This window comes from Macaca mulatta, chromosome 11 (genome assembly GCF_049350105.2).
Source record: "Macaca mulatta isolate MMU2019108-1 chromosome 11, T2T-MMU8v2.0, whole genome shotgun sequence".
NCBI lineage: Eukaryota > Metazoa > Chordata > Mammalia > Primates > Cercopithecidae > Macaca > Macaca mulatta.
In genome coordinates, this window is record NC_133416.1 from 21,086,546 (window position 1) to 21,113,182 (window position 26,637).

Below are 26,637 nucleotides of genomic sequence, written 5' to 3' on the forward strand. Positions count from 1 at the left end.
TTTTTTTGGTCCATTACCTCACTTTGTATCTTTTATTAAAGAATTTAATCCATTTACATTCAAAGTAACTATTGACAGGTAAAGACTTACTAGTACCATTTTGTTAATAATTGTATTTTTTTTATTTATGTGTAGATACTTGGTTTTTTTTTCTTCCTCTGTTGCTGTCTTTCTTTCTGGTTTGATGGTTTTCTGCAGTAGCATGTTTTGAATATTTTTATTTGTGTTTTGTGCATTTTCTATAGATTTTTTTCTCCATGGTTACCCTGATGCTTACAAATAGTATCTTTCACTTACAACAGTCTACTTCAAGCCAATAACAATGTAACTTTCATTGCATACAACAACTCTATACTTTTCTCCTCACACACCATTTTATGTTTTTTATGGCTGAATGTATATTATTTTGTAATATGTATTCCTTGACAGTTTATTTTAGCTATAGTTCTTGTTAATAATTTTGTCTTTTAACCCTTGTGCCTGGGATAATATTACTTTACACACCATCATTATAGTCTTTGAGTGTTCTGAATGTTGTTCAGTATTATTTAAACCATTGGATTTCATGCTTTCATAAGTTTGATGTTATTAGTTAACAAATTTTTCTTTCAGTTTAAAGAACTCCCTTTAGTAATTTCTGTAATGCAAGCCTAATGGTGATTAACTCCCATAGCATGGTTTGTCTGGGAAAGTTTTTATTTCTTCCTCATTTTTGAAAGACAGGTTTCCTGGGTAAAATATTCTCAATTGGTAGGCTTTTTCATCTTTCAGCACTTCTACTATATCATCCCATTCTCTCCTGGACTGAAGGGTTTCTGCTGAGAAGTTTGCTGGTGTTGTATTGGGACTCCTTTTGTTGCTCTCAGAATTTTTTCTTTGATTTTTAATAGTTTGATTCTTATATGTTGTGTTGAATTCTGAATTTGATTAGAGATTTCTGTGGTTCCTATATCCAGATGTTAGTTTTTTCCCTCATGTTAGGGAACTTATCATCCATTATTTCTTTAAATATGCTTTATGACCCTTGTATTCCTCCTCTCTGTATTTAATTCCTGTTACTCATGGCTTGGGTCTCTTGATGGTGTACCAACATTCCCATAAATTTTCCTTCTTTTTTTTTTCTTTTTGCTCCTCTGCTTGGATAATTTCAAATGTTCTGTCTTCAAGCTCACTGATTCTTCAGTGTGATTTAGCTGGCTGTTGAAACTTTCTATTGCATTTTTCAGAGCAGTCATTATATTCTTCTTCTCTATGATTTCTTTTTGGGGTTTTAAAATCATTTCTATTTCTTTCTCAAACTTCTTATTTTGTTCATGTACTGTTTTCCAAATTTTATTTTTTGCCCATATATTCTTGGAGTTCATTAAATTATTTGACAGAATTATTCTAAATTATTTTTCTGTCATTTCATAGATATCCCTTTCTTTGGACAACATTGTTGGAGCTTTCTTGGTTTCTTTTTGAGATGCCATGATTCCCTGAGTTTTTGTAATCCTGTGTCCTTGCATTGGTCTTTGTGCATTTGTGGAGGCAGCCACCTTTTCTGGCCTTTACAAGTGTTCTTTAACACTGATAGACCTTCTCTACTTAGTACAGCCTATGTTTCTGGATGGGTCAGCTGGTAGTAACCTGGGGCAGGCAGAGCTAGCTTTCAGGTTCTCTAGGTGGTTGGGCTGCTACCTTTGCTTTGAATTTGTGTGGGGGAACTGGCTAGGTTCTGCTATATGTCAAGACCACTGGCTGAGTTCTACAGTCAGAATAAACTTCTGGATGGGCACTGCAATCACCTCCTATTAGGCCAGACCGTAAGGCTTGTTTTTTGGCCAGAAGATGATATTATTTGAGTTCAGCCCTGGGATAGAATTGGAGGAGGGGCATTTAGATTGAGTGGATTGGGATGAATGGACCAACTTCTATGCTTGGTAGAAACACATGGTTGAGAGGGCTGGGTGTCTTGGTGAACAGGAGGCAGGACTAGATTGGAGCTCCAACTCCACTGGACAAAGCAGCATATGGAGGCTTGCATCATGAATTTTTGCTCCAGAATGACTGCAGGAATAAATCATGAAACCCAAGAGGACCCACAGACCCTCTGAAGGAAGCAGATTTCCCCTGCAAGGACTGAGGACACACCCCAAATACATGGCTAAGAGACATATAGATGGTTCACATCACAGGACTCTGCATACAACCCCCAGTACCAGCCCAGAGCCTGGTAGACTTGATGGGTGGCTAGATCTGGAAGATAGATCACAATCACTGCAGCTCAGTTCTCAGGAAGTCACATCCATAGGAAAAAGGGGAGAGTACTATATCAAGGAAATATCCCATACAACAAAAGAATCTGAACAACAGCCTTTGGCCCTAGACCTTTTCTCTGACAAAGCCTACCCAAATAAGAAGGAACCAGGAAACCAACTCTGGTGCTGTGACAAAACAAGGTTCTTTAACACTCCCCAAAAGTCACACTAGTTCACCAGTAATGGATCCAAACCAAGAAGAAATCCCTGATTTAACCGAAAAGGAATTCAGGAGGTGAGTTATTAAGCTAACCAGGGAGGCACCAGAGAAAGACAAAGCGCAACATAAGGAAATAAAAACAATGCTACAAGAAGTGAAGGGAGAAATATTCAATGAAATAGATAGCATAAATAAAAAATAATCAAAACTTCAGGAAACAATAAACACATTTATAGAAATGCAAAATGCTCTGGAAAGTCTTAGCAATAGAATTGAACAAGTAAAAGAAAGAAATTCAGAGCTTGAAAACAAGGTCTTTTAATTTTAACCCAGTCCAACAAAGATAAAGAAAAAAGAATATGAAAATATGAACAAAGCCTCCAAGAAGTCTGGTGTTATGTTAAATGACCAAACCTAAGAATAATTGGTGTTCCCAAGGAAGAAGATAAATCTAAAAGTTTGGAAAACATATTTGGAGGAATAATCGAGGAAAATTTCCCTGGCCTTGCTAGAGACCTAGACATCCAAATACAAGAAGCACAAAGAACACCTGGGAAATTCATCGCAAAAAGATCATTGCCTACGCACATTTTCATCAGGTTATCTAAAGTTAAGACAAAGAAAAGAATCTTAAGAGCTGTGAGACAAAAGCACCAGGCAACCCATAAAGGAAAACCTATCAGACTAACAGCAGATTTCTCAGCAGAAACCCTACAAACTAGAAAGGACTGGGGCCCTATCCTCAGCCCCTCAAACAAAACAATTATCAACCAAGAATTTTGTATCCAGTGGAACTAAGCTTCATATATGAAGGAAAGACACCGACAAACAAATGCTGAGAGAATCAAGCCACTACTACAAGAACTGCTAAAAGGAGCTCTAAATCATGAAACAAATCCTGCAAACACATCAAAACAGAACCTCTTGAAAGCATAAATCTCACTGGACCTATAAAACAAAAATGCAGTTTAATAAACAAAGCCAAAAACAAAAAACCAAGGTATACAGGCAACAAATAGCACAATGAATAGAATGGTACCTCATCTCTCAATACTAACATTGAATGTAAACAGCCTAAATGCTCCACTTAAAAGATACAGAATTGCAGAATGAGTAAGAATTCGCCAACTAACTATCTGTTGCCTTCAAGAGACTCACTTAACACATAAAGACTCACATAAACTTAAGGTAAAGGTGTGGAAAAGGACATTTCATGTAAATGGACACCAAAAGTGAGCAGGGTGAGCTATTCTTATATCAGACAAAACAAACTTTAAAGCAACAGCAGTTAAAGGAGACAAAGAGGGAGAGTATATAATGATAAAAGTCCTTGTCCAACAGGAAACTCTCACAACCCTGAACGTATATATACCTAACACTGGAGCTCCCAAAGTTATAAAACAATTACTAATAGACCTAAGAAATGACGTCTAGACAGCAACACAATAATAGTGGGGGACTTCAATACTCTACTGACACCACTAGACAGGTCCTCAAGACAGAAATTCAACAGAGGAACAATGGATTTAAAGTATACTCTGGAATAAACAGACTTAACATAATATACACAGAACATTCCATCCAACAACCACAGAATATACATTCTATTCAACAGCACATGAAATTTTCTCCCAGGTAAACCATATGACAGGCCATAAAATGAGCCTCAATAAATTTAAGAAAATTGAAATTATATCAAGCACTCTCTCAAACCACAGTAGAATAAAACTGGAAATCAACTCCAAAAGGAAATTTCAAAACCAAGCAAATACGTGGAAATTAAATAACCTACTCCTGAATGATCATAGAGGCAAAAAGGAAATCAAGATGAAAATTTTAAAATTCTTTGAACTAAACAACAATTGTGGCACAACTTATCAAAAACCTCTGGGATACAGTAAAGGCAGTGCTAAGAGGAAAGTTCATAGCCCTAAACATCTACATCAAAAAGTTTGAAACAGACAATCTAAGATCACACCTCAAGGAACTAGAGAAACAAGAACAAACCAAACCCAAACCCACCAGAAAAAAAGAACTATCTAAGATCAGAGCAGAACTAAATGAAATCGAAAACAACAAAAAACAATACAAAAGATAAATGAAACAAAAAGCTGGTTCTTTGAAAATATAAATAAAATTGATAGGCCATTAGCAAGATTAACCAAGAAAAGAAGAGAGAACATCCAAATGAGCTCAATAAGAAACAAAACGGGAGATATTACAACTGACACTACAGAAATACAAAAGATCATTCAAGGCTACTATGAACATCTTTATACACATAAACTAGAAAACCTGGAAGAGATGAATAAATTCTTGGGAACATACAACCCTCCTAGCCTAAATCAGGAAGATTTATAATCCCTGAACAGACCAATTACAAGCAACAAGCTTGAAATAGTAATTTAAAAATTACCAACAACAAAAAAAAAACCCAGGATCAGATGGATTCACAGCAGAATTCTACCAGACATTCAAAGAAGAATTGGTACCAATCCTACTGACACTATTCCACAAGATAGCAAAAGAGGGAACCCTCCCTAAATCATTCTATGAAGCCAGTTTCACCCTAAAACCAAAACCAGGAAAAGACACAACCAAAAAAGAAAACTACAGACCAATATTTCCGATGAACATACATGCTAAAGTCATTAACAAAACACTAGCTAACTGCATCCAACAACATATCAAAAAGATAATCCACCATTATCAAGTGGGTTTCATACTCCTAAAATGACCCCCCTAGGTCTTTGGTTCTGCCAGGGTTTTAAAATCCTACCTGAACCGTAAGGCTCGCACAAAGAGGCTTTTGCCTGTGGATGGGTGCAGAATTCTTGTTGTAAGGAGATATAAGTAGGTGACCTCCTATTCTGCCCCATCTTGCTGACATCACTCCTCAGCCATTATTCATTCTACCATTTAACTGAGGCACACAACAAATCATATCGCAAGTGCTTTTATTATACACTATTGTTTTATAAACAGACCCCTTTCATGATAGCTAGCCAGAATTCAAAAATGGCAATGTGACAGGCACGTCGATGAGAAAATGCTTTTATATTATGTTGTTTTGTTTCTGGTATAGACCTCAGGTTTTGATAGTTCTATCATATTTTAATCATCATCAGTTGATTTCCACTAAAGCTTATATTATCCTGTGATTGGAGACATTTAAGCTAAAGAAAAGATGAAAAATTCTCATAAATTATTCATTGAAAAGATAATAACTTATTAAATACAATTAAGCCTTAGATTAATCTACAGAACTTTCCAATGTGTCTGATATTTTTAAACCACATCTGTATCTTCATCACCTTCCTGGTAAAACTTGATCTAGAAGTGCTCTTTCTTTGTCTTTCTTTGTAGTGAATCAATATAGCATAGTGGTTAGGAACATAGGTTTTATGGAAAAACCTCCTCAATAAACAGAGGCCAATAATCCTGGCCTCAGGGTTATTTTAATAGAGTTATTTAAATATAGTAAATAGTCATTACGTGATAACTATTATTATTGTTGTTATTATTACAATGAACTCAAAATAAATATTTTCCTCATATACACATATGAAAATACTGAAGAGTTGCCAGCATGCCCCATAACGTTAGATGCTTTCACTTACTTTATAAACAGTTTAAAGCGTGCTTTGTTTTTGTACTAACGTGCTACTGCTTTTTTTTTTTCTGTTTTGATATGTTAACCACATTTTTAAAATACTTTTAATTTGTTGGTGATAAGAACAGTAGTAGCATTGAAAGCCATTTGAAATGTTATAGGCAATCCAGGACAAGAAACAAAGGCAGAAGATTGGCATATTTAATTATTCATATACTTAAAACAATACCATTTAGAGGTCAACACTGTGAACAAAGAATTACTAATATGCATCATACATTTTAAGTTTTGCAACCTGAAATAATAACTAAGCTAAGAATCCCCTGTATTCCTCTCTTCAGTTGAGAAAGAAGTATCCTCACTAGTGAATTCTAAGAAGATCCTAAGGTCTTCATTTCCAATCTTTCCAAGTAGTGGGACACCTTTTTAAACTCAGAGAAAGAAAATTACCTATCACTGAAATCTTTTTAATATCTTATAATTTATATGGGCACAGTTGCATGGTAGTTCCAGCTACTTGGGAGGCCGAGGCAGGAGTTCTTTTTGAGCCAGAGAGTTGGAAGCCAGTTGAGGCTTGTAGTGAGACCCTGTCTCTGGGGAAAAAAAAAAAAAATCTGATAATTTAAGAAATATAAAATAATTTTTAAAACCACTATAAATGTAGCAGTGCTTTTAAAATATTAAAATTGTGGTAACAACAGCATCTACATATATTTAACAAAATAATAGCACACGTGAATGAAACACACTAATTCCCTCTGTGGAGAATGTTTGGTGTTAATATGGATCCAGCCCCTGGCCCTAACCATGGGTCACCATATGATACCTCTCCAATAAATTTTGAATAACTTACTCAATATCACCAGAGCAAAGGAAGGTGCTGATTTCCTTTTGTTTCTTCCTTGTACTCCACAACAGAGAGGCAAGTGGGGGAGAACTTGCACATATGCGAGAAAGGGCACAGGAATACAGCACAAAAAATATAACTTTAGCTCACAGTCTCTGTCTATAAGGTCCCTAAGAAATGGTGAGGTCATCATCAGCTCCTGGGAGATTTTAAGAACTTCTTGTGCTCACTGCCTAGATTTTCAAGGAGTTAAGGTGGAGAAACCTAGAGAGGTGATGAGGAATATCACAGAGGAGTAAACAAGGCCCCAAGGAAGGAATACAATTAGAGATGAAGTCTCTAAGAGAAAGTGAGGAGGATGGTAACTAAAGATTCATTCTGAGACTAAGTTTGAATAATGATGTTACAAATAAAGTCTAGCTCCAGTTGGGAGTACAGGGGATAAAGAAGGGTAGTTGGCATGTAATTGCCTAATATTTTCTCAGAGATAGGATAAGGCCAAAAGTTTAGAAGTGGAGCATTGAGACAAGCAGACTTTGACACGATTACTCCTGATTAGCCACAAAATCCAAATGATGTGCAGGAGAAAGTCACTTCTGTCAGAGACATGCCTTCAGATGGCTAGCTGTTCAGGGTAAACACCTAGGATAAACCCAAGATATTTTCACTTTACCCTATGGTAGACATTTTATTCCTTGGTATTACAATAAGAAATGTTGCAATAGATAAGAGAAACTACTTCAGTGAAATATTTGTTTTTATATTGCATTACAAATGATGATTCAACAAATAACTCTGAAGTACTTTCAAAGAGCTAAATAGTATTAATACATATCTCATTCACTCAGTAATAACATTTCATATCCACCCTCTACCAAGCACTGTGTTAAGGAGAGGACTTGCTATAAAAGAAAGGAACATTATGAAGGGAAGGCATGACTATGAAAGTAAAGAATAAGATGAAGGGGGCCAGGTGTGGTGGCTCATGCCTGTAATCCCAGCACTTTTGGGAGGCCGAGGCGGGCGGATCACTTGAGGTCAGGAATTTGACACCAACCTGGCCAACATGGTGAAACCCTGTCTCTATTAAAAATACAATAAATTAGCCAGGCATAGTGACTCATGCCTGTAGTTTCAGCTACTCAGGAGGCTGAGGCAGGAGAATCACTCAAACCTGGGAGACGGAGGTTGCAGTGAGCCAAGACCATACCACGGCACTCCAGCCTGGGTAATACAGTGGGACTTTGTCTCAAAAACAAAATAAGCAAAAACAAAAGAATAAAATGAAAGGAAACCTGGTTTCAAGCAAAAATTTTTAAATTTTAATTGAAGATTCCGAAATATATTGACAGCTTAGAAAGAAGGATCTAGGATGGGGTTAGGGTAGTAGGGTAGTGAATAACCAATGGAGCAAAGCCCCAAGGGAATGTGGAGTCAGGGAAGAAGTGGAACAAAACATAGACCTTCCCTTTAAATAATGTTATATCTCATAAGGAAGATGACATACATATAAAACTATTTTTAAAACATTGAGAAATTATATTTTAACAGCAAATCTAGAATATATAAAATTCACAGTTGGTATGAGCAAAAAGAATTAAAGTTAGATGACTTCATATTACCTTCTGAGCACAGTAATATTATTAGCTGGAACTCTAAAAGAAAAGAGCACTGCTACTTTATTTCAACGTACCATGAGTAAGGAAGTCCTCTAGATGACATAAGGAAACTTCTCATTGTTTAGATTGAGGGTCAGACTGAGAATTCTGTATCTCTAACCCTAATCATTCTTCAGGGGAGTGTTAAGTCTTTGTGAAGGTCTAAAATGCAGCCAGAGTTTTTTTAAAAAAAATCGCAGGGTAAGACATTTAGAAAAGTAGGGATTATTTAATCATTTTAAAGTAAAATTTAATTTGCATCATCATAAGGGCAAAGGATGAAATGAGAAGTATTGATGAGGAGACAGCTAGTGATTTCTTTGATAAATTATTTGAGACCTTTAAGGAAGAAGATATGATGCTAGTAAGAAGAAAAACATATTAGTGTTGATGAGACAGCAACATTGGGGGAAGAGAAGTTTCTCTTAAAGATTTGAAAAATCAATGTCTGTGTTTAAAGCTGTTAAAGGACAAACTAAGCCTACTGCTTGCATCTAATGCACCCTCAACTTCGACTAAAACCTGTGCTGTTCTATCATTCTAAAAACTTCACAATATTCAAGGACCTCGTCAGACACTAATAACTTGGAAATAGAAGCCCCAACCTTGAGTGTTACCTAATGCTGAGAAAAGGCTCTACACAAATGGATTTTCTTCTTCTGTAATGTGGAGTTTATTCTTCATACAGTGGGGAATCTTTGAATGTTTAGAGAAGGAAAGGGACATGATCAAAACAGTCTTATGGGAAGATTCAATACACCAGTGGTATACAGAATGAAGGAAGGAAAAGGGTGGGAAATTAGAAAATTAAAAAGTATTAAAATCCAGTTATAATAAGTCAGGGAATAAAGATACGTGGTGGCGGATGAACCAAAGCAAAAAAGAAGTGTTCGATCTTGGTACATAGTGAATTTGAAAATCAAGGATGAGGGGGGCACCAGGAAAACTGGGTAGCAGTACTAACAAAGTCTAATTTGTTGGGAAAATCTGTTTTGGAACAGTGAGGAGGAATAGAATATAGATTCAGGTTGAAGTTTATTGAGTGTAAGAATGCTAAGAAGACATCCAGATGGAAATATTCACAGATCTCTAGGTTGGGATCCTAGGGATCAACTAGAGATTCTTATTTGGGAGTCATCTACATCAGTGTTCCCCATTGGGGTTAGTTTTGTATCCTGGGTGACATTTAACGATGTTTGAGGACATTTTCAGTTGTCACGACTGGGAGGATGATGGTATTGGCATCTAGTAGATAGAGGCCAGAGATACTGTGAAAACATCCTACGATGCACAGAATAGCTCCCTGCAACAAAGAATTAAAAGAATTATCTGTCCCAAAGTGTCAGTAGTGCCAAGATTGAAAAAGCCTGCTCTACATAAATGTCATAATACATTGGAGATACCTTATCCAATCAGTGCCTACAGTATATTCATGTTTAATTCCTAGGAAATAAAAATAATATCAATGTTTATTCAGTCTTACTACTTAAGCATTGTTCTCACATTACATGGTATATTATTTAATCTTTAAAATCCTATGAGATATGCATTATTTTTATCCTCATTTAGCATATGAGGAAACATCCACTGAAAAGTTAAGATACCTGCTGTATTAGGGTTCACCAGAAAAACAGAACCAATAATAATTATAGATATGGATACAGATGGAGATATAGAAAACAGATATGGATACAGACATAGTCATAAGCATCAATATAGACATAAAGAGATTGATCATGAAGAATTGGCTTATGGACGTATGGAGATGGAACAGTCTCACTATCAGCTGTCCACAAACTGAAGATCCACGAAAACTGGTGGTGTAGATCCAGTCAAAATCTGAAGGACTAAGAACCAGGAGTACAAATGGTGTTAAGTCCCAGAGGACCAGAAGAGACTGATGTCCCAGCTGAAACAGGAAGAAAGAACAAATTATCTTTTTCTCACTTTTTTATTCTATTCAGGCTTTGATGCATTAGATAATGCCCGTCTGCCCTGGGGATGACAATCTACTTTACTGAGTCTCTGGATTCAAATGCTGATCTCTTTTGGAAACCCCCTCACAGACACACCCTGTGTTTAACCTGATATCTGAAATAATATTTAACCTGATATCTGGGCATCCTGTAAACTAGTAGAGCTGACACATTAACCATCACAAGTTCACTCCTTGTCAACTTGCCACTCATATATATCTCCTTAACAGTACTTACTCTCCAAATAAAGACAATAATGTCATAATTCTGCCAAACACGATACAGCTCTGCTCCATACAACCAAAAACATGCTAATGCCATCCTCAGAAAAAGAGGTAAAGTCCTTGAGTGATGTTTACTCTTCTCCTTGATGTTCCATAGTTTATATACTATGATGTAAAATTAATAATGCTTAAATATTATGATACTAATATAAAGTATGATGTAATAACATAAAAATCCATACATAAACACAGGTTACATGATAAGAGAATAAAAGAGGGAAGAAAGCAAAGATACTTGCTATACGTACATACGAAGTGTTCATTACAAAATAAGGAGTAAATACTCATGATACCTAAAATATTCATTTCTATAACTGGTCACATTTTCGTAGTTGATATTTAACCTACTTCCATCCTTTATTCTATTTGTCTTCAGCATATACCTCTGCTGGTCATGTTTCTTTACCTGGTGGGGTAACCCAAACCTTCATGATGGGTCTGGGCCATTAGTGATCCTGCCCGGAGTGGGTCATTGCAGTATTCTGTTGACCTTAATTGCAGGGCATGGTAATACTAAGAGTTGCCCTAAGTGATCGCCTGCACTCCAGTATTCTTCCTTAATTCCATTATGGAGTAGTAGTCCAATTTGCCCTTGTTAGTCAGGATCAATCACTCTAGCCAGACTGTAACTGCCTTTTTGCCTGGTGGTTCAGAGGCATGCGGAGCTCAGAGTGGCTGAGTAGAAGTCTTAACATTCAATGCAATGCAATCGTTGTTGTGCCTCCCAGTGGAAACATTCCTCTCTGTTTTTATGATTCGGTTTAGAGGAACTAAGATCTCTAGGCTGGTAAAGTATAATGCTGTAGGAACAGGAAACAAAAATTTGCTTGTTATTCACTGGGCATAATAGTGTGTGGTGCCATTCCCATTTCCATCCCTTTATTCCTGTATCTGTGAATCTTGGCTATCAGAGAAATAGCACCATATATTGGATGCTGGTTCAGAGCATACACAGCCTTTTGGAGAATCTTGTTGCAGCCTAGCAAGGTATCACCACCTAGCTTGAACTGTAACTGAGTCTTCAAAGGTCATTTCATCATTCTGTAGAGGGCAGATACTTCAGGAGGGAGGGGGAACATAGTGAGACCAGTGAAGTCCATGAACATGGGCCCATTGCCATACTCTTTTTGCTGTGATGTGAGTCCCATAATCATAAACAATGAGGTCCAGTGGTGGGGATCATGTTGATACATCCCTTCTAAGATAAAGGATAAGTTGTTGCAGCTGGCTTCTCCTACAGCCAAGAAAGAGGCACAATGTCTAGTGGGCCTATGGGATTTTGGAGGCAACATACTCCTCATGTGAAATACTGTGATGGATAAGGCATTCTACAAGTCCATGGACAGTAGTTCTGACAGAAACTGCACAAGGAAGGCAAATCTGTATTCACAGTATTTATTCCCGTAAGAAGAAACACCACTTTTTCATGATGGAAGCAGTCCAATGTAATCAACCTGCCATCAGATAGCTTACCGGCATGGGGAATGATGCCATCTCAGGAAATGAGTGTCAATCTCTGCTGCTGATATTTTGGGCACTCAGCAGTGGCTGTAGCTGGGTCAGCCTTGATAAATAAAAGTCCCTGTTGCTGAGCTCAGGCAAAACCTCCACCCCTACCACCACAACCACTTTATTCATGAACCCACTGGGCAATGACAGGGGTGACAGGGGAAAGAGGCTAATGAGTATCCACAGAATGGCTCATCTTATCCACTTGATTATTAAAATTCTCTGATGAGGTCACCCTTCAGAGAGCATTCACATGGGACATGAATATCTTAACATTTTTGCCCATTTAGAGAGACCTATCCACATGCTTCCACTCCAATCTTCTTGTCACCAATTTTCCAATCACATTCTTTCTAAGTCCCTGATCACCCAGCCAGACCACTGGCTGTAATCCATGGATCACTACATAATTACATAACTGGCCATTTCTCCTTCCAAGCAAAGTGAACAAGCAGGTGCACTGCTTGAAATTCTGCCCACTGGGAGGATTTTCCTTCACCACTGTCCTTTAGGGATGTCCTAGAAAGGAGCTGTAGTGTTAAAACTGTCCACTTTCAGAAGGTGCCTGTATATCATGCAGAGCTATCTGTAAACCAGGCCTCATCTTTCTTTCTCTTCCTGTCAACTGACCACAGGGAACTCTTCATGAGGCCATGGGTGCAGGCTGGAAGAAAGATGTCAGTGCAGCAGCAATGGAAACCGTGGGCACTTAGGCAACTTCTTCATGTAACTTATTGTGCCATGCCATCAAGGCCAGTTCAGGCCTGATTGTGCATATACCAATTTCATTTGATGATGGAGTATTATGATGCACACCCAGCTTTATGGCTTCATGAGTGAGATGACATCCAATTTGTGATAGGCAACTCAGGGCACATGGCAACATGGTGGCCCACGGTTGAGCATTCAGTCACCACTAAGGCCTAGTAGCAGGTCAAGAGCTATTATGCAAAAGGAGACAGGTTATCTGCATAAGATGGCAGGTCTTTGCTCCAAAATCTTAAGGGTCTGTGGTGAAATTCACCATAAGGACTTGCCAAAGGCTTCAAACATCATCTTTTCTGCCACTGACACTTTAAGCGGCATTAGATCTACTGGATCATGTAACCCATGTGGCAAAGCAGCTTGCACAGCAGCTTGGACCTGTTACAGAACCTTCTCTTCTTCTGAGTCCCACTCAAAACAAGCAGCTTTTCCAGTCACTCAGCAAACGGACCAGGCTAACACACCCAAATGAGAAGTACGCTGTCTCCAAAATCCCATAGGCCCACTAGGCATTGTGCCTCTTTCTTGGTTGTAGGAGAAGCCAGCTGCAACAACTTATCCTTTATCTTTAAAGGGATATATCAACATGCTCCACACCACTGGACCTCTAAAAATTTCACTGAGATAGAAGTCCTCCGAAGTTTAGTCAGCTTTACTTTCCACCCTCTGACATACAAAAGTCTCACAAATAAGTCTATAGTTAGCGTAATGTCATCAATGTAATGGACCAGTGTGTTATCATGTGAACTAAATTATGACATAGAGCTGGAGAGTTGATGTCCCTCTGATGTAGGACAGTGAAGGTGACTTGCTGGTCTTGTCAGCTGAAAGCAAACTGCTTCTGCTGGTTTTTGTTTTTGTTTGTTTTGTTTTGTTTTGTTTTGTTTTGGAGATGGAATTTTGCTCTTGTTGCCCAGGCTGGTGTGCAATGGCACATCTCGGCTCACCGCAACCTCCGCCTCCTGGGTTCAAGTGATTCTCCTGTCTCAGCCCCCAAGCAGCTGGGATTACAGGCATGTGCCACCATGTCCAGCTAATTTTTTATTTTTGGTAGAGATGGGGTTTCTCCATGTTGCTCAGGCTGGTCTCGAGCTCCCGACCTCAGGTGATCCCCCCCACCTCGGCCTCCCAAAGTGCTGGGATTACAGGCGTAAGTCCCTGCACCCCTGGTGGTCTTTGTTAACAGGTATTGATACAAATAGCATTTGCCAGGTCAATAGCTGCATACCAGGTATCGGGAGATGTCTTAATTTGTGTAAGCAGTGAACCCACATCTAGTATAGCAGCTACAATTGGAGTTATCACTTGATTAAGCTGATGATAATCCACTCTCATTCTCCAAGATTCATCCATATAGCCAAATAGGCAAATTGAGTGGGGATGTGGTGGGATTCACCCCGAACCCGCCCTGTGTCTTTCAAGTCCTTGATAGTTGTACTAATCTCTGAAATCCCCCCAGTAACATGGCTTTGGTTTATTATTTTCCTAGATAGAGGCAATACTAGTGGCTCCCACTTCACCTTTTTCACCATAATAACCCTCACTTCACAGGTCAGGAAACCAATGTGAGGACTCTCCTAGCTGCTATGTCTATTCCAATTATGCCTTTCAGAATTGAAGAAGTAACCATAGGATGGGTTTGAGAACCCACAGGGCCCACTGTGAGACAGACATGAGCTAAAATTCTATTGATCACCTGACCTCTATAAGCCCCCTACTCTGACTGGTGGTCCACAGTGACATTTTGAGTCTCTTGAATTCAGTGTCAGTTCAGAGCCAGTGTCCAGTAGTTCCCAAAAGATCTGATTATATCCTTTCCCCTAGAGCACAGTTATCCTGGTAAAAACCCATAGGTCCCTTTGGATAAAGACTAACAGTATAAATTTTGGATAGTATCCAAGAGTCCTTCCTCAAGGGGATCCAGTGTGTCCTTCATTCAAGGGTTTCTGGATCTGTAAGCTGACTCAAGTCTAGGAATTAATTGAGAGGCCGCGACTCTCTGTTTTTATGATTCAGATAAGATTTTATTCACTTGACCTAGATTTTTTTTTCTTACAAAAAATCAAATAAGAATTTATAGTCTTCCTATGGATTTCACTTCAAGGAACACATAAAAGCTAGCCTACATCATGGGTCTGCAAGAATCAGACTGTTCTGATAGCTGCTTTGACCCTGCAGTCCACTATGGTAACCACACTCACCCTGACCAGTTTAGCAAGGCAATTTGGCCCCTGCCACACTGGGGTTTAATTACCCCCTTTGCATTTAGGTTTCCTGATTCGATGACTGCAGTTCCTACTGTGAGGCTTGGCCTACAGAGAAGAGTGATCACAGAGCTTTTCAAGAATGCTGGGCCTCCCCTCACAAATTTATTTCTCACAGTGTTGTTGAAAATTGTGTCTTCTGATTACTCTCAATGTGGGTGAGTAGGTCTTTTAAGACGAATCCACTCTCCCTATGCTTTTAATCCTATCCACTACATTAAATCAAGGCAGGTCCAGCCTGTCCACCTTTTGGTCCGTGTGTCAGTCAACCCAACACACTGTTAGAACCCTTTCTGATTCCCCAAACTTCCACATTAAATGAAGAATCTCTGCTTAGTGAGCCCAGAACAACAAAAAAAATTTAACTTAATACAACTTTATGTTCTTTTTACTGTTATTTCACACCCTTAGTATCCATTCCTACACCTATTACCCAGATTTCTGTCTGTATGAATTAGAAAACTCAAGTAATTCTTTTGGAGTGTAGCACACATCTTCCTGGGTCACACTTTGAACCTCAACTTTAGGGGCCAGCTGGGATTTGAGTTTGGTTATAGGGCTAGGAGCAGAGAGAGATGAGAGATGGGGTAGAGGTAAAGGGTTTCTCAGGAGAATTAAAATTGTCTTGCATAGCAGCTGCCTCAGAGGAGGCTATCTCTAGTTGCTCAGACAGTGCAGAGCTGATCCTCCCAGAGGGTGGAGATGATGTAGAGAAGGAGATGCCACTGGGGACAAGGAGGCCACTTCCACTAGAAAAGAAGATTCATCAGAATTTAGGAGCTCCATGTCCCAAATTTGATCAGCGACTTTCTACACAACCGCCATCCCAACTTACAGAATCTCATCAATGCTTCACTTTAACAGTAGACACTTTGTGAAGCTTGGAGTTCAACTTGCATTGTAATTAAACCAGTGTCAAGCTGAGATTCTGCATTTGGTGTTAAGCAATCTCAGCCCTACAGTACAGGAGATAAGGGTCTCCTTCAGGGCACACATAGAAGTTTTAGGTCATTTATGCAGTGCTTGAGCCACATAACACCCTTACAGACAAACCTAGAAATAATGTTTAACCAGATACCTGGGCATCCCATGACCCAGCCATATTGACACACAAAACTAACCATCACACCTGCCTAAAGCCACATAGCTGGCAAATTTGGGGGCCCAGATTTGCAATCAGAAAATCCATTTCCAGAAACACATTTTACCCACTAAGTTGCAGTATCTAGGGATTATAGGCAGGATATCCTCAAATTCCAAGACAGATAAGACAGAGAGTTAAACAGAGCAGAAACACCTTTACCACTTCATTCTTCTCACCAAAAAAAAAAAAATCTACTCCCAAATATTAATAGCAACTTCTTTCTGTGTCACTGAAGATTTCATTATACCATTGATAGATTTCAGTGCTTCCCCTCCTGGGGGAGGATATCAAATGGCAGAGGTATACCTTGAGCTCCACTAAAGTACCAGTCCTCATTCTTAACATTGACAAATGAGTGTGTCCAGATATATTTTATCTTATTTGTTAATAACTATAATAAAAACCCAAACTCCCAATGATATAATTTTTAATGTGTCATTTAGAACTGAATAAAATTTAGTCCTGTAATAATATATATCATATTTTCTTGCTTTACTATATGCTTTTGTGAGTTCTGAAGAAAGATGTGAAATTAAAGCTAATGGAGCTGGGTGTGGGGGTGCACTGGCTTTTCACATGTGAACATCTCTGTATTTCAGAACATTAAAATATATTTCTTTAAAATTAGATTTAATAGAATTAGTAAACAAAACAAGCACTTAATCCCTCAAGTTTTATTTTTAAATCATCTACTTTAAATATAAATTATACAAATATTTCTTATTTTATAAAACTAGACATTCAGAGTTTTAGTACCATTTACTCTACAGTTGGTCAAGATCACAAAGGTAAAATCGATTTTTTTCAAGTATGATGGTTTCCAGATTTTTGAAACAGGGGAGTCGTTCTTCAAATGATCTATTTAGAAATTAACATATCCATAACAGATTTGAAGGCAAGATGGAAAGGTGGAAACAAGTTCTGAAGCCAGGATGAGTAGCTGAGGAGGAGAGAGTTTAAGGAAGAACTGGGGAGTGGAGGTCCGGAGATCCACCCATTCAGCCATGCTATTCAGACAACTTCTTAGGCAACTTTTGGAGCACCATAGACCACAATTTAAAAGAGATTATCCAACATAATTTAGTGTAATTTAGATCATAAACTTATTATCATTTTTAAATCTTGTCAGTTTATTAAAGTTATAGCTCTAATTAATATTTTAACTATATTTTATTTTAAAATGTGATATTGCATAATATACATATACATATTATTAAATGTTACATCTCATTTTATATGTCAAACTTGAATTTTTAATTTTCAAAAGTGGTGTACAGCATCCTGAGGCACTTATATTTTTGTCTCTGCTTGTGGCTAATATTTATCTCTTTACCATATCTGTCAAAATGAAAATTTAGATTTTACAGCAAAAAATTAAAGTAAATTATATGTACTGGACTTTAAATATAGTTGTCTGACACAACACTTAAGATGGCCAGCTTTACTCTTTTAAACTGTAGTTTGGAATTATCTTTGAGCATTGATGAATTTCTTTTTGATTTTCTCTTATTTTCAGATCAACAAAATGACTGTAATAAATCCTGATCCTGCCTTTGGTCTGGATATTTAGTAGCTCTGTATTTGTTTTCTTTGATAGCAACATGCATTAATATTTATAACCATTTTCCTTTGCAGCATCTCCCAGATGGCTCTGCGCCCAGTGCACATGTTGAATTTTATCTTTTACCATATCCCAGTGAAGTTCGTAGGAGGAAAACAAAATCTGTTCCAAAATGTACAGACCCCACTTACAATGAAATTGTAAGTATGAGTCATCTTTTGTCCAGTCATTTTGTATTTTTCTTACCTTTTTTCAGTTTAACAACCAAATATGGAAAATTTGCAGTAATTGGCAGCATTATTTCATGAAGGAAAGATATTTTCCGAAATAGTCGCAGTATGCTTATCACTCTTCTAGATGCTATGGGCACTGGAAAATACAGATACTGCTTTCAAAGCTCTTATAAACCAATTTGCAAGTTGTGGCTAACCTCCAGCAAGAGCCCAAGACTTGTTTTGCATACTAACATTATTCCTGACTTCATCTTATTTTCTGTAACCTTATTCTCCTTTACCTGATTTTCCTTACCTAATAATTTTATCATATACTACCTTGGGTATAACAGTAAATCTCATAAAATCCCTTTTGAAAAACTAAAAAATAAATACAAAATGCAAATGGAAGTTAACGTATATTATAAATAGCTCTCTAATTTATTTGTAATGTGCAATTTGAACATTCAACTCCCTAACTTCTTTCTAAGGCAAGCCTCTACATTTATTCTCTTGATTCCATCCTTTCCCATCTCCTCTGCACCTTGCTCAGCTCCTTATTTGTGTTCCTTTTCTTATGGCTGTCTCATCCACATGATCCTGCACTCAGAAATACTAAAAAACAAAAACAAAAAACTCCCCAACTCCGGCTTGCTAAGCAAATTTTCTTTCCCTCCCTATCACCTCCAAACTTTTCCAAAATTAACCTACATGACCTGCTTTCCCTTCATCTCTCCCTTTCACCCTTGAATGCTTTGCAGTGTGGATTCTGACCTTTATTGATAGGAGTCTATTGATGCCCCTTGAATAAAGTACTAACTGCCAAATCCAAAGAGCCCTCAGGCTTTCGTGCCTGGATCAGTTATACAGCAGCACTACTGTCCACACCCCCATTCCTGAAATCTCCCTTTCGCTTTTTGAGTTGTACCTTTTCTTAATTCTCTTCCGTTTTCACTAACTACTTTCTCATTTTCCTTCATTGTTATTCTTTCTCTTAAAATATTATTGTTTGCTGAAGTCACATGATCCACCCTCATCTCCTCTTCCTGTACATACTCCCACAATTATCTTATGGATCCACAAAGTTTTATCTATCACCTATAGGTAGGTTGCATCTGAATTGACTCCTAAAACCCTGGTTTCTGTCTCCAGCTTTTTTTTTTTTTTTGAGATGGAGCCCCTCACTCTGTGTCAAGCAGGCTGGAGTGTAGTGGTGCAATCTCAGCTCACCACAACCTCCACTTCCCAGGTTCAAGCAATTCTCCTGTTTCAGCCACCCAAGTAGCTGGGAATACAAGCTCCCACCACCACATCTGGCTAATTTTTGTATTTTTAGCAGAGACGGGGTTTTGCCATGTTGGTCAGGCTGGTCTCAAACTCCTGACCTCAGGTGATCCGCCCGCCTCAGCCTCCCAAAATGCTGGGATTACAGGCGTGAGCTACCACGCCCAGCCTCTCTTGCACTTCTACCTGATTACTGGAGAGCTCCATCTGAATGTCTCATAGGCACTTTTAGATCAGGTTTTCCTGCATTCATTCTTTCTTTTATAGATGGTACCTTTGGTGTCAAAACTAAGAAACTCTTTGCCTAGCACTGAGTCTCAAAGATTTTCTCTTACATTTTTTTCCAAAAATTGTATAGCTTTACATTTTACATTTAAGTACATTATCCATTTTGAGTTAAATTTTTAATAAAATGTGATGTTTAAGTCAAGGCTCTTTATTTGCCCACTGTGGATACCAATTATTCCAGCACTATTTGTTGAAAAGGCAATTTTTCCTCCACTGAATTTCTTTTGTACCTTTGTCAAAAATCAGTGGGGAATATTTGTGTTCTTATACTCTTTTCGTTGCACCATACTTAGCCATATTTTCTATCACACCATACAGCTTGTCATTCCCTGAATGGACGTTAGGATTTTGTGATAGAACTCATGCCACCATTCACCTCTCTCTGCCCTTCTCTGCCTGCTTTGAGACTGACCTCAGATGTGAACTCTGTGAACACTGTCACCTCGTGGACTCACACCACATTTATAATCCTTTCTTCAGTCCTACACAGTTTTTCTTCTAGTATATCATAAACTTCTCCAGGGCAGGGTAAATGTCTTATCCTTTTAATATTTTTAACACTTAGTTACCTCTAAAAAGATGTGTAATAAATATTCAGGGTAGTTTTATATGTGACACTTTTTGTGTGTGTGTGTATGTGTAAAATGCAAATACATGTATATACTGCATCTATAGAAAGAGATTCTCTAAACTAGTAAGGAAAAATATTTTCACACTATTATTTGTCATGATGTCAACAGTGAGAAGTGTACACCTCCCAACAATATATCACTGTTTCTTTTCATACTTTTTGAGTACAAGTCTCCATGCCTCACTATCAAGAAACTTCTCAGAACCTGTGCGAGGCGTGAGCATTTTCAGTATAAGAAAACATGTAATAACAAGAAACCATTAACAATTCAGAATAATTTAAATAAACATGTGTTTTATTTCAAGCTTTACGTATTATAAGAAAACAGTAGTAAATATATATTCTTGGAAGATTACTTTATAATTCTTGGTGTGCATATAACTTTTCTGAGGGCTTGCAATAATCTAGGTCCTCACATATCCATACCCCACTGATTAAAAATCACTACAAATCTTTCTCAATTGATCTATACTTGTCGCATGAATAGACACTTTATACTTTGGACACATTTTAAATTGCTTCAAAAACCATGGCCCATGCATAGCCAATTCTAATCAGAACATAGTCCAATCAAGCAGAAATTTGAAGTAGTGTGTGCATAAGTGACGATTTTAGTAGTGTAGGCATTAGGACAGTAAGAGGTTTCTACATCATATAAACAATTCTAGCAACGAAGCTGGTTGAATTCCAAGAGCCAAAAGGAAAAAAAGGCCACAATGGCTAATTTAATTTTCTTCAGTCTGTGTCTGTATCAACACAAGAATATTTATAAGAAATGCAAAGAAGCACACTAGATTTTAACTCAGATTTTACTTTCTTTTGCCCTCAGTAGTGATGTAGGACCCCACCTTTGTGTCAAATTCCTCAGTCTCTTGTGTGCAACCTCAAGAACACCTTACTAGATGTCTTTACCAATAAACCCAGTGCTGACTAGAGAGCCCAGTGAGTTATCACAGGGCATCTACCTTGTTTTAAACTTTTCCTCCGCTTCCGTCGCCTCGCCGAGTACTGCTGCATCAACCACTCACCACAGCTGGGATTTCTCAAACTGTAAAAGCCGTGTACTGTTCTGTGAAGTGGGAGAGGATGACCTCACTCTCCTCTTTATATAAATCTCTTAGAGGAGTACAAAGAAGATATTACATTGCATACCAATGTCTTACAAAGCCTTTTGTGAAAATAGTTCTTTTTATTTTTATTCCTATCCTCCTTTCTCTTTAATATCCAGAGATGAGAAAGGCTGGGTCGGGGACACAGACAAGTGACAGAGTCTCCACCCTTCACATACTGAGGCTTTGATGCAGGGCCAAGCTTGTCTATTTGACCCTTTGCAGAGTGAGCCCCATTAGGCTTCATCAGCAGTCTCCCTGAAAACCCCTGTCATTTACAAATCCCAGTGATAGGCACGGCTGGTCTCAAGATGGGGCTGGGGCTGGGGGTGTGAGTGCTCAGGGAACTGCCATACAGCTTGAAGAAGCAGAGCTGAGATTACGGGCTCCAAAGCCTCTTTCCACGCCATTACTTTTGCCATCTTGTTAAAAACCATCATTTTTCTCACAATTCATTAGAAATACAGAATTTCTACCCTATGACAAAATTACATGCTTATAATCAATATATTTTGTATATTGCAATCTTTTCTTATATATTATTCTGTTGTAAGGTATAAAGGGAAAATTAGAAAGAACAGAACAGGAACGTTCTATGCATTTTACATGCCTTAAAATATCCTGCAGAATATACAGTGATTACTTAGCACAATGCCCAGTATATGGCACACTCAGTAAGCTATAGTTATTGTTATCTGTGTTATAATCTTATTGCAACTTCAACGTGATGAAAATTGTATTTGTAGGTGAAGACAATGTGACCCAGAAGTCACACAACTATATATTAAGCCCAGAACTGCCTGATTCCAAAGCTCATGGTTACCGCACTACACTATGCTGTGTTATTCCTACCTGTCTCCACCCACGGAGTACTCCTGTTCTCACTTTTGAACTCTTTCTTTCACTATCCTGCCTCCTCTACCACTTCCCACAAGCACTAGAGACACTTCAATTCCTATCTTATTGTTCTCTCATTTCAATCATGAAAATACACGTTAGAATTATTTACTAGACCCTTGTGTCAACTAATGTTCAGTACATTCTTGGAATGTTCCGTATATGTTAATAGATATGAATTACCTTAAGTGTTTTCTATTAGACGTAATAATTCCAAACCCACACATTTAGTTATTTGTCAGAAAGTAGTAAAGACTTAGCTCATGCCTATAGGTAAAAATTATTAGAAAGAGAAATTAAAAGAGCTATTTATTTTTGGTTCTGAGTATGTACCAGAACCATATTTTTTTTGGTTCTGAGTATGCAGAATATATATTAAATCCTTTGACAAAAGGTCTCAAAGAATATAATCATCTCTGTACTTTGCTAACATTAGCCACTAATTATTCTTCGCTCAGTTAAAAAGAGTACTTACTATTTAACAACATTTGGATGCGCCAAAGCAATTAGAATAAATATTTATCAACTATAATGTGTAATGATTACATGTTTATAAAACTTCAGTCACGTTTAAGAAAGTAACTTTTCTTAATAAAACCAAGGGAAAAAATATATTAAGTAATAAAAAACTTTGGAAGTTCAAATGTTTGTATTTTAACCAGGAAAGCAATTAATTCCTAAAGTCACTTCTTGAAGCTTTTAGCTTGCTAAATACCTGGGAGACTCAATTCTGTCTGGAAGGGTTTTCTCCAGTCAATTGATGCAAAATATTAAGAAACAACTGTTCCTTTTTGTGTATTTGATGGATCTTTTTCAGCTATAATTTATTGGTGTCTAATATGTTCCAGGCTTTGTAGCAGGCCTTATATTCATTATCTCATTTCTTCCTCCCTATAATGCTAAAAGGTAAGGATTATTATCATCATTATGCAAATGAGAAAACACACAGTTGACAACAGATTCATGAAAATATAAATTATTGATATGTTTTTTAAAAACTTACAATTTATGACTTATTCATACAATTCACAGAATCCTTAGCCAGACGTCCCCATTTTTCTGCATCATATACAGTCACACTTTGAGGGTTCCTTTCTCTGTCTTCTCTGTAAAATAAGAGAGGAGTTCATCAGCTGAACCTGATGCAGGAAGAAAAATGGAGAATAGTTCAGACAGTTCAAAATAGCCACTTAGAGAAAAGGAAAAGGAGTTTACTCGGAAGTCCTGGAAAGATTTCCAGGCAGCATTGGGTGTCCAGTTGTTAAAAAACATGAATTACAGTGGTAGGGTTCTGAGATTTTTTTAAGGTAACTCTTAAAATCCTTTATTATCCCAGGAAAACTCAATAGGTGAAATGGAATAATGTGAATGAGCAACATTAGAAAACTAAACCATAATCTCCTGTATGGAATGAGAGTAGAGGTAGCCAAGAGCACACACATGGATCAGGGTAGACCGCATTCGCATATCAGATTGTATCTCATGCCCTTTGATTGAACTTATTTACTTATTAAGTGAATCATTATTCAGAGCCACTAGCAGATTGATCTGGAACTGAATTTCACTGATAATGTAATGAAAGGTAGGCCTATGCTGTGCAAAGTACTGGAAACTGAATCCATGCCCACAGGGGAGGCCGCCCAGTGAACTCAGAGGGCTGCCCTCTGAAGTCGTCTCCTCTGCTTCTTGTTGGCATATATTGAGAAAGTTTCTATCTTGTGACTTGCCTGTAGAAAGCAAGCAAGTTTGCAGCAGTATATGAAATTCCTTTTCTAAATGTGTTCTAAGACATTTCCCTGGTAACCATGCCAGATTTCCACTCAGCTCTCTCCTCCTTTCATGATAAATAAATAATTTCTTTGCAGTAATATACCTTTACGTTGCTTTACCACTGCGGGTTGCCGATGGACCTGTAACTTACTTCCTGCACGTTATGAAAGGACAGCTGAACAGATCCCTTTTGAAAAAAAAAAGTCACAAAAAAAGAACAAGACATGAAACTGTATATAAAGCATAATTACAAGTCATATTCTGAATCAGTGATTATATATAGAAAACAAAAAGAACATAAAAATGTTAACTGTAATTATCTCCCAATGGTGAAAATTCCAATTATTTTCTTCCTTTTTGGTATTTTTTGTTTGTTTGTTTCATACAGATTTTATTTAATGAACATGTATTTTCATAATTTAAAAATTAGCAATTTTGAATAAATAACCATAGTATTACTTCTGCACATGTACAAGAAAATATCATTGTGCTGCATTTAAGTAGCAAAGGGAAATCATAGAAATTGGTCTGTTTTATGGTCACAAAGATGGGAAGCATAAGGACTGGGGATTCCAAAAGAGGGAAGAAGGAAGAAGGAGACCAAGGGTGGAAAAACTACCTATTAGGGGCTATGTTCACTACTTGGGTAATGTGATCATTAGAAGCCCAAACCACAGCATCACGCAGTATACCCCTGGTACAAACCTGCACGTCTATTCCCCTGAATCTAAAATTGAAAAAAAAAATTGGTCTGTTTTTCCTCAGTAACCTTCAACACAGAAGAATGATGTTCTTTTTTTATTTTTATGAATACATAATAGCTGTACATTTACAGGATATAGAAGGTAAAGAATATTTAAATTTCTTCCTAGAGAGTAATTTGCCATCTTTCTAAATATAGAGTGGGCAATTCTTAGTAGAATCAGTAAATTCTAGGATTCTTACAAAAATAGCCTGTCATTAAACTCTGTTATGTTAGCAGAACCTTTAGCTTTTCAGAATAAAAGTTAGAAATAAAAGAGTCAGACATTAACCTATCTATGCCAGGGTACAAGATATTAGCAGCTAATTTTTTTTTTATTAAAAGCAATACTCAAAAAAGAGATGTATTTAAGCATTTCTGAATTATATTTTCATTATTTTCTCCCTTTTTAGGTAGTATATGATGAAGTCACAGAGCTCCAAGGACATGTCTTAATGCTTATTGTGAAGAGTAAAACTGTGTTTGTGGGAGCAATTAACATCCAACTCTGTAGTGTCCCACTCGATGAAGAAAAATGGTACCCATTAGGAAACAGTATAATTTGACCATTGCTATGAACATATGCATTATTCATTAACTACTTGTATTTTTTTCCACTTCTGGCCCTCTGAATCTCGTAAGTAAGGCATCTTTGTTGTCAAAGATAGCACAGGGTATTAAGGACACCAAAAAAATCAGAATTAGTTTTTTGTGTTGTTTATTTTCTACCTGTGCTTTCATTGCTTTTTCCATAATCTTTTCTCCTTCAGTGGAGTACTGATTGCATGAAATTTGATGTGTAAAATAATAAAAGACCTTTATTAAATGATTTTAATATATTTTAAATTAAACATAGGTTTACATTTGTTTTAATTGTGTGCCTACAGTTAAAAGCAGTATTTCTAATGTATTTTATAAGAAATACAATCATATAAATAAACCTCATCAATTAATTCAAGATCTAGGTATACCTGTAATCTATTTTTAAAATTTAAATTATATATACCTATAGACCTACTCATAATCTTACTTATTGAGGGAATTGGTATATTTCAGCAGAATGCTGTATTATTTTCTGTCAGAAAACCAAAACATAAATCCCGAAATCCTTAAATTCAACTGTTGGCAAAAACTTCTTTGTAGTTTTTCACCCTCTTCACCACCAATCAATTCATTGTCACTGGATTTCTCCCACCCAGAGGCATGATTTAAACTTGGTTATGCCTCAACTCCAAGATCTGAAACTCTGAAACTCTCCCTTCTGATCAAATTTCTTATCTATGCACATTATTTTCCTTACTTCTGAACCTACTTTCATAGTCACCATTACCATGGCAAACTATCCCACAGATTTCCACCAGCACAGTGGGTAAAATTTAATGCACTATGCCACATTCTTCTTTTTTGTTTGTTTGTTTGTTTTTTTGTTTTTTTGAGACAGAGTCTCTCTCTGTAGCCCAGGCTGGAGCGCAGTGGCCGGATCTCAGCTCACTGCAAGCTCCGCCTCCCGGGTTCACGCCATTCTCCTGCCTCAGCCTCCCAAGTAGCTGGGACTACAGGCGCCCACCACCTCGCCCGGCTAGTTTTTTGTATTTTTTAGTAGAGACGGGGTTTCACCGTGTT

General features: G+C 37.4%; 1 protein-coding gene across 8 annotated transcripts in view; it reads left to right on the forward strand.

Annotated features, from left to right (window-relative positions):
- The window catches only part of PIK3C2G (phosphatidylinositol-4-phosphate 3-kinase catalytic subunit type 2 gamma), a 423,460-nt gene extending 397,486 nt beyond the window's left edge, over window positions 1-25,974 (forward strand). For all 8 annotated transcript variants that reach the window (XM_028829285.2, XM_028829284.2, XM_028829283.2 and 5 more), the window contains 2 exons: window positions 18,156-18,281; window positions 25,428-25,974. In XM_028829285.2, the coding sequence (XP_028685118.2) occupies window positions 18,156-18,281; window positions 25,428-25,580 (279 nt within the window). In that variant the 3' untranslated portion in view covers window positions 25,581-25,974. The remainder of the gene's footprint in view (window positions 1-18,155; window positions 18,282-25,427) is intronic.
- Window positions 25,975-26,637: the final 663 nt, after the last annotated feature.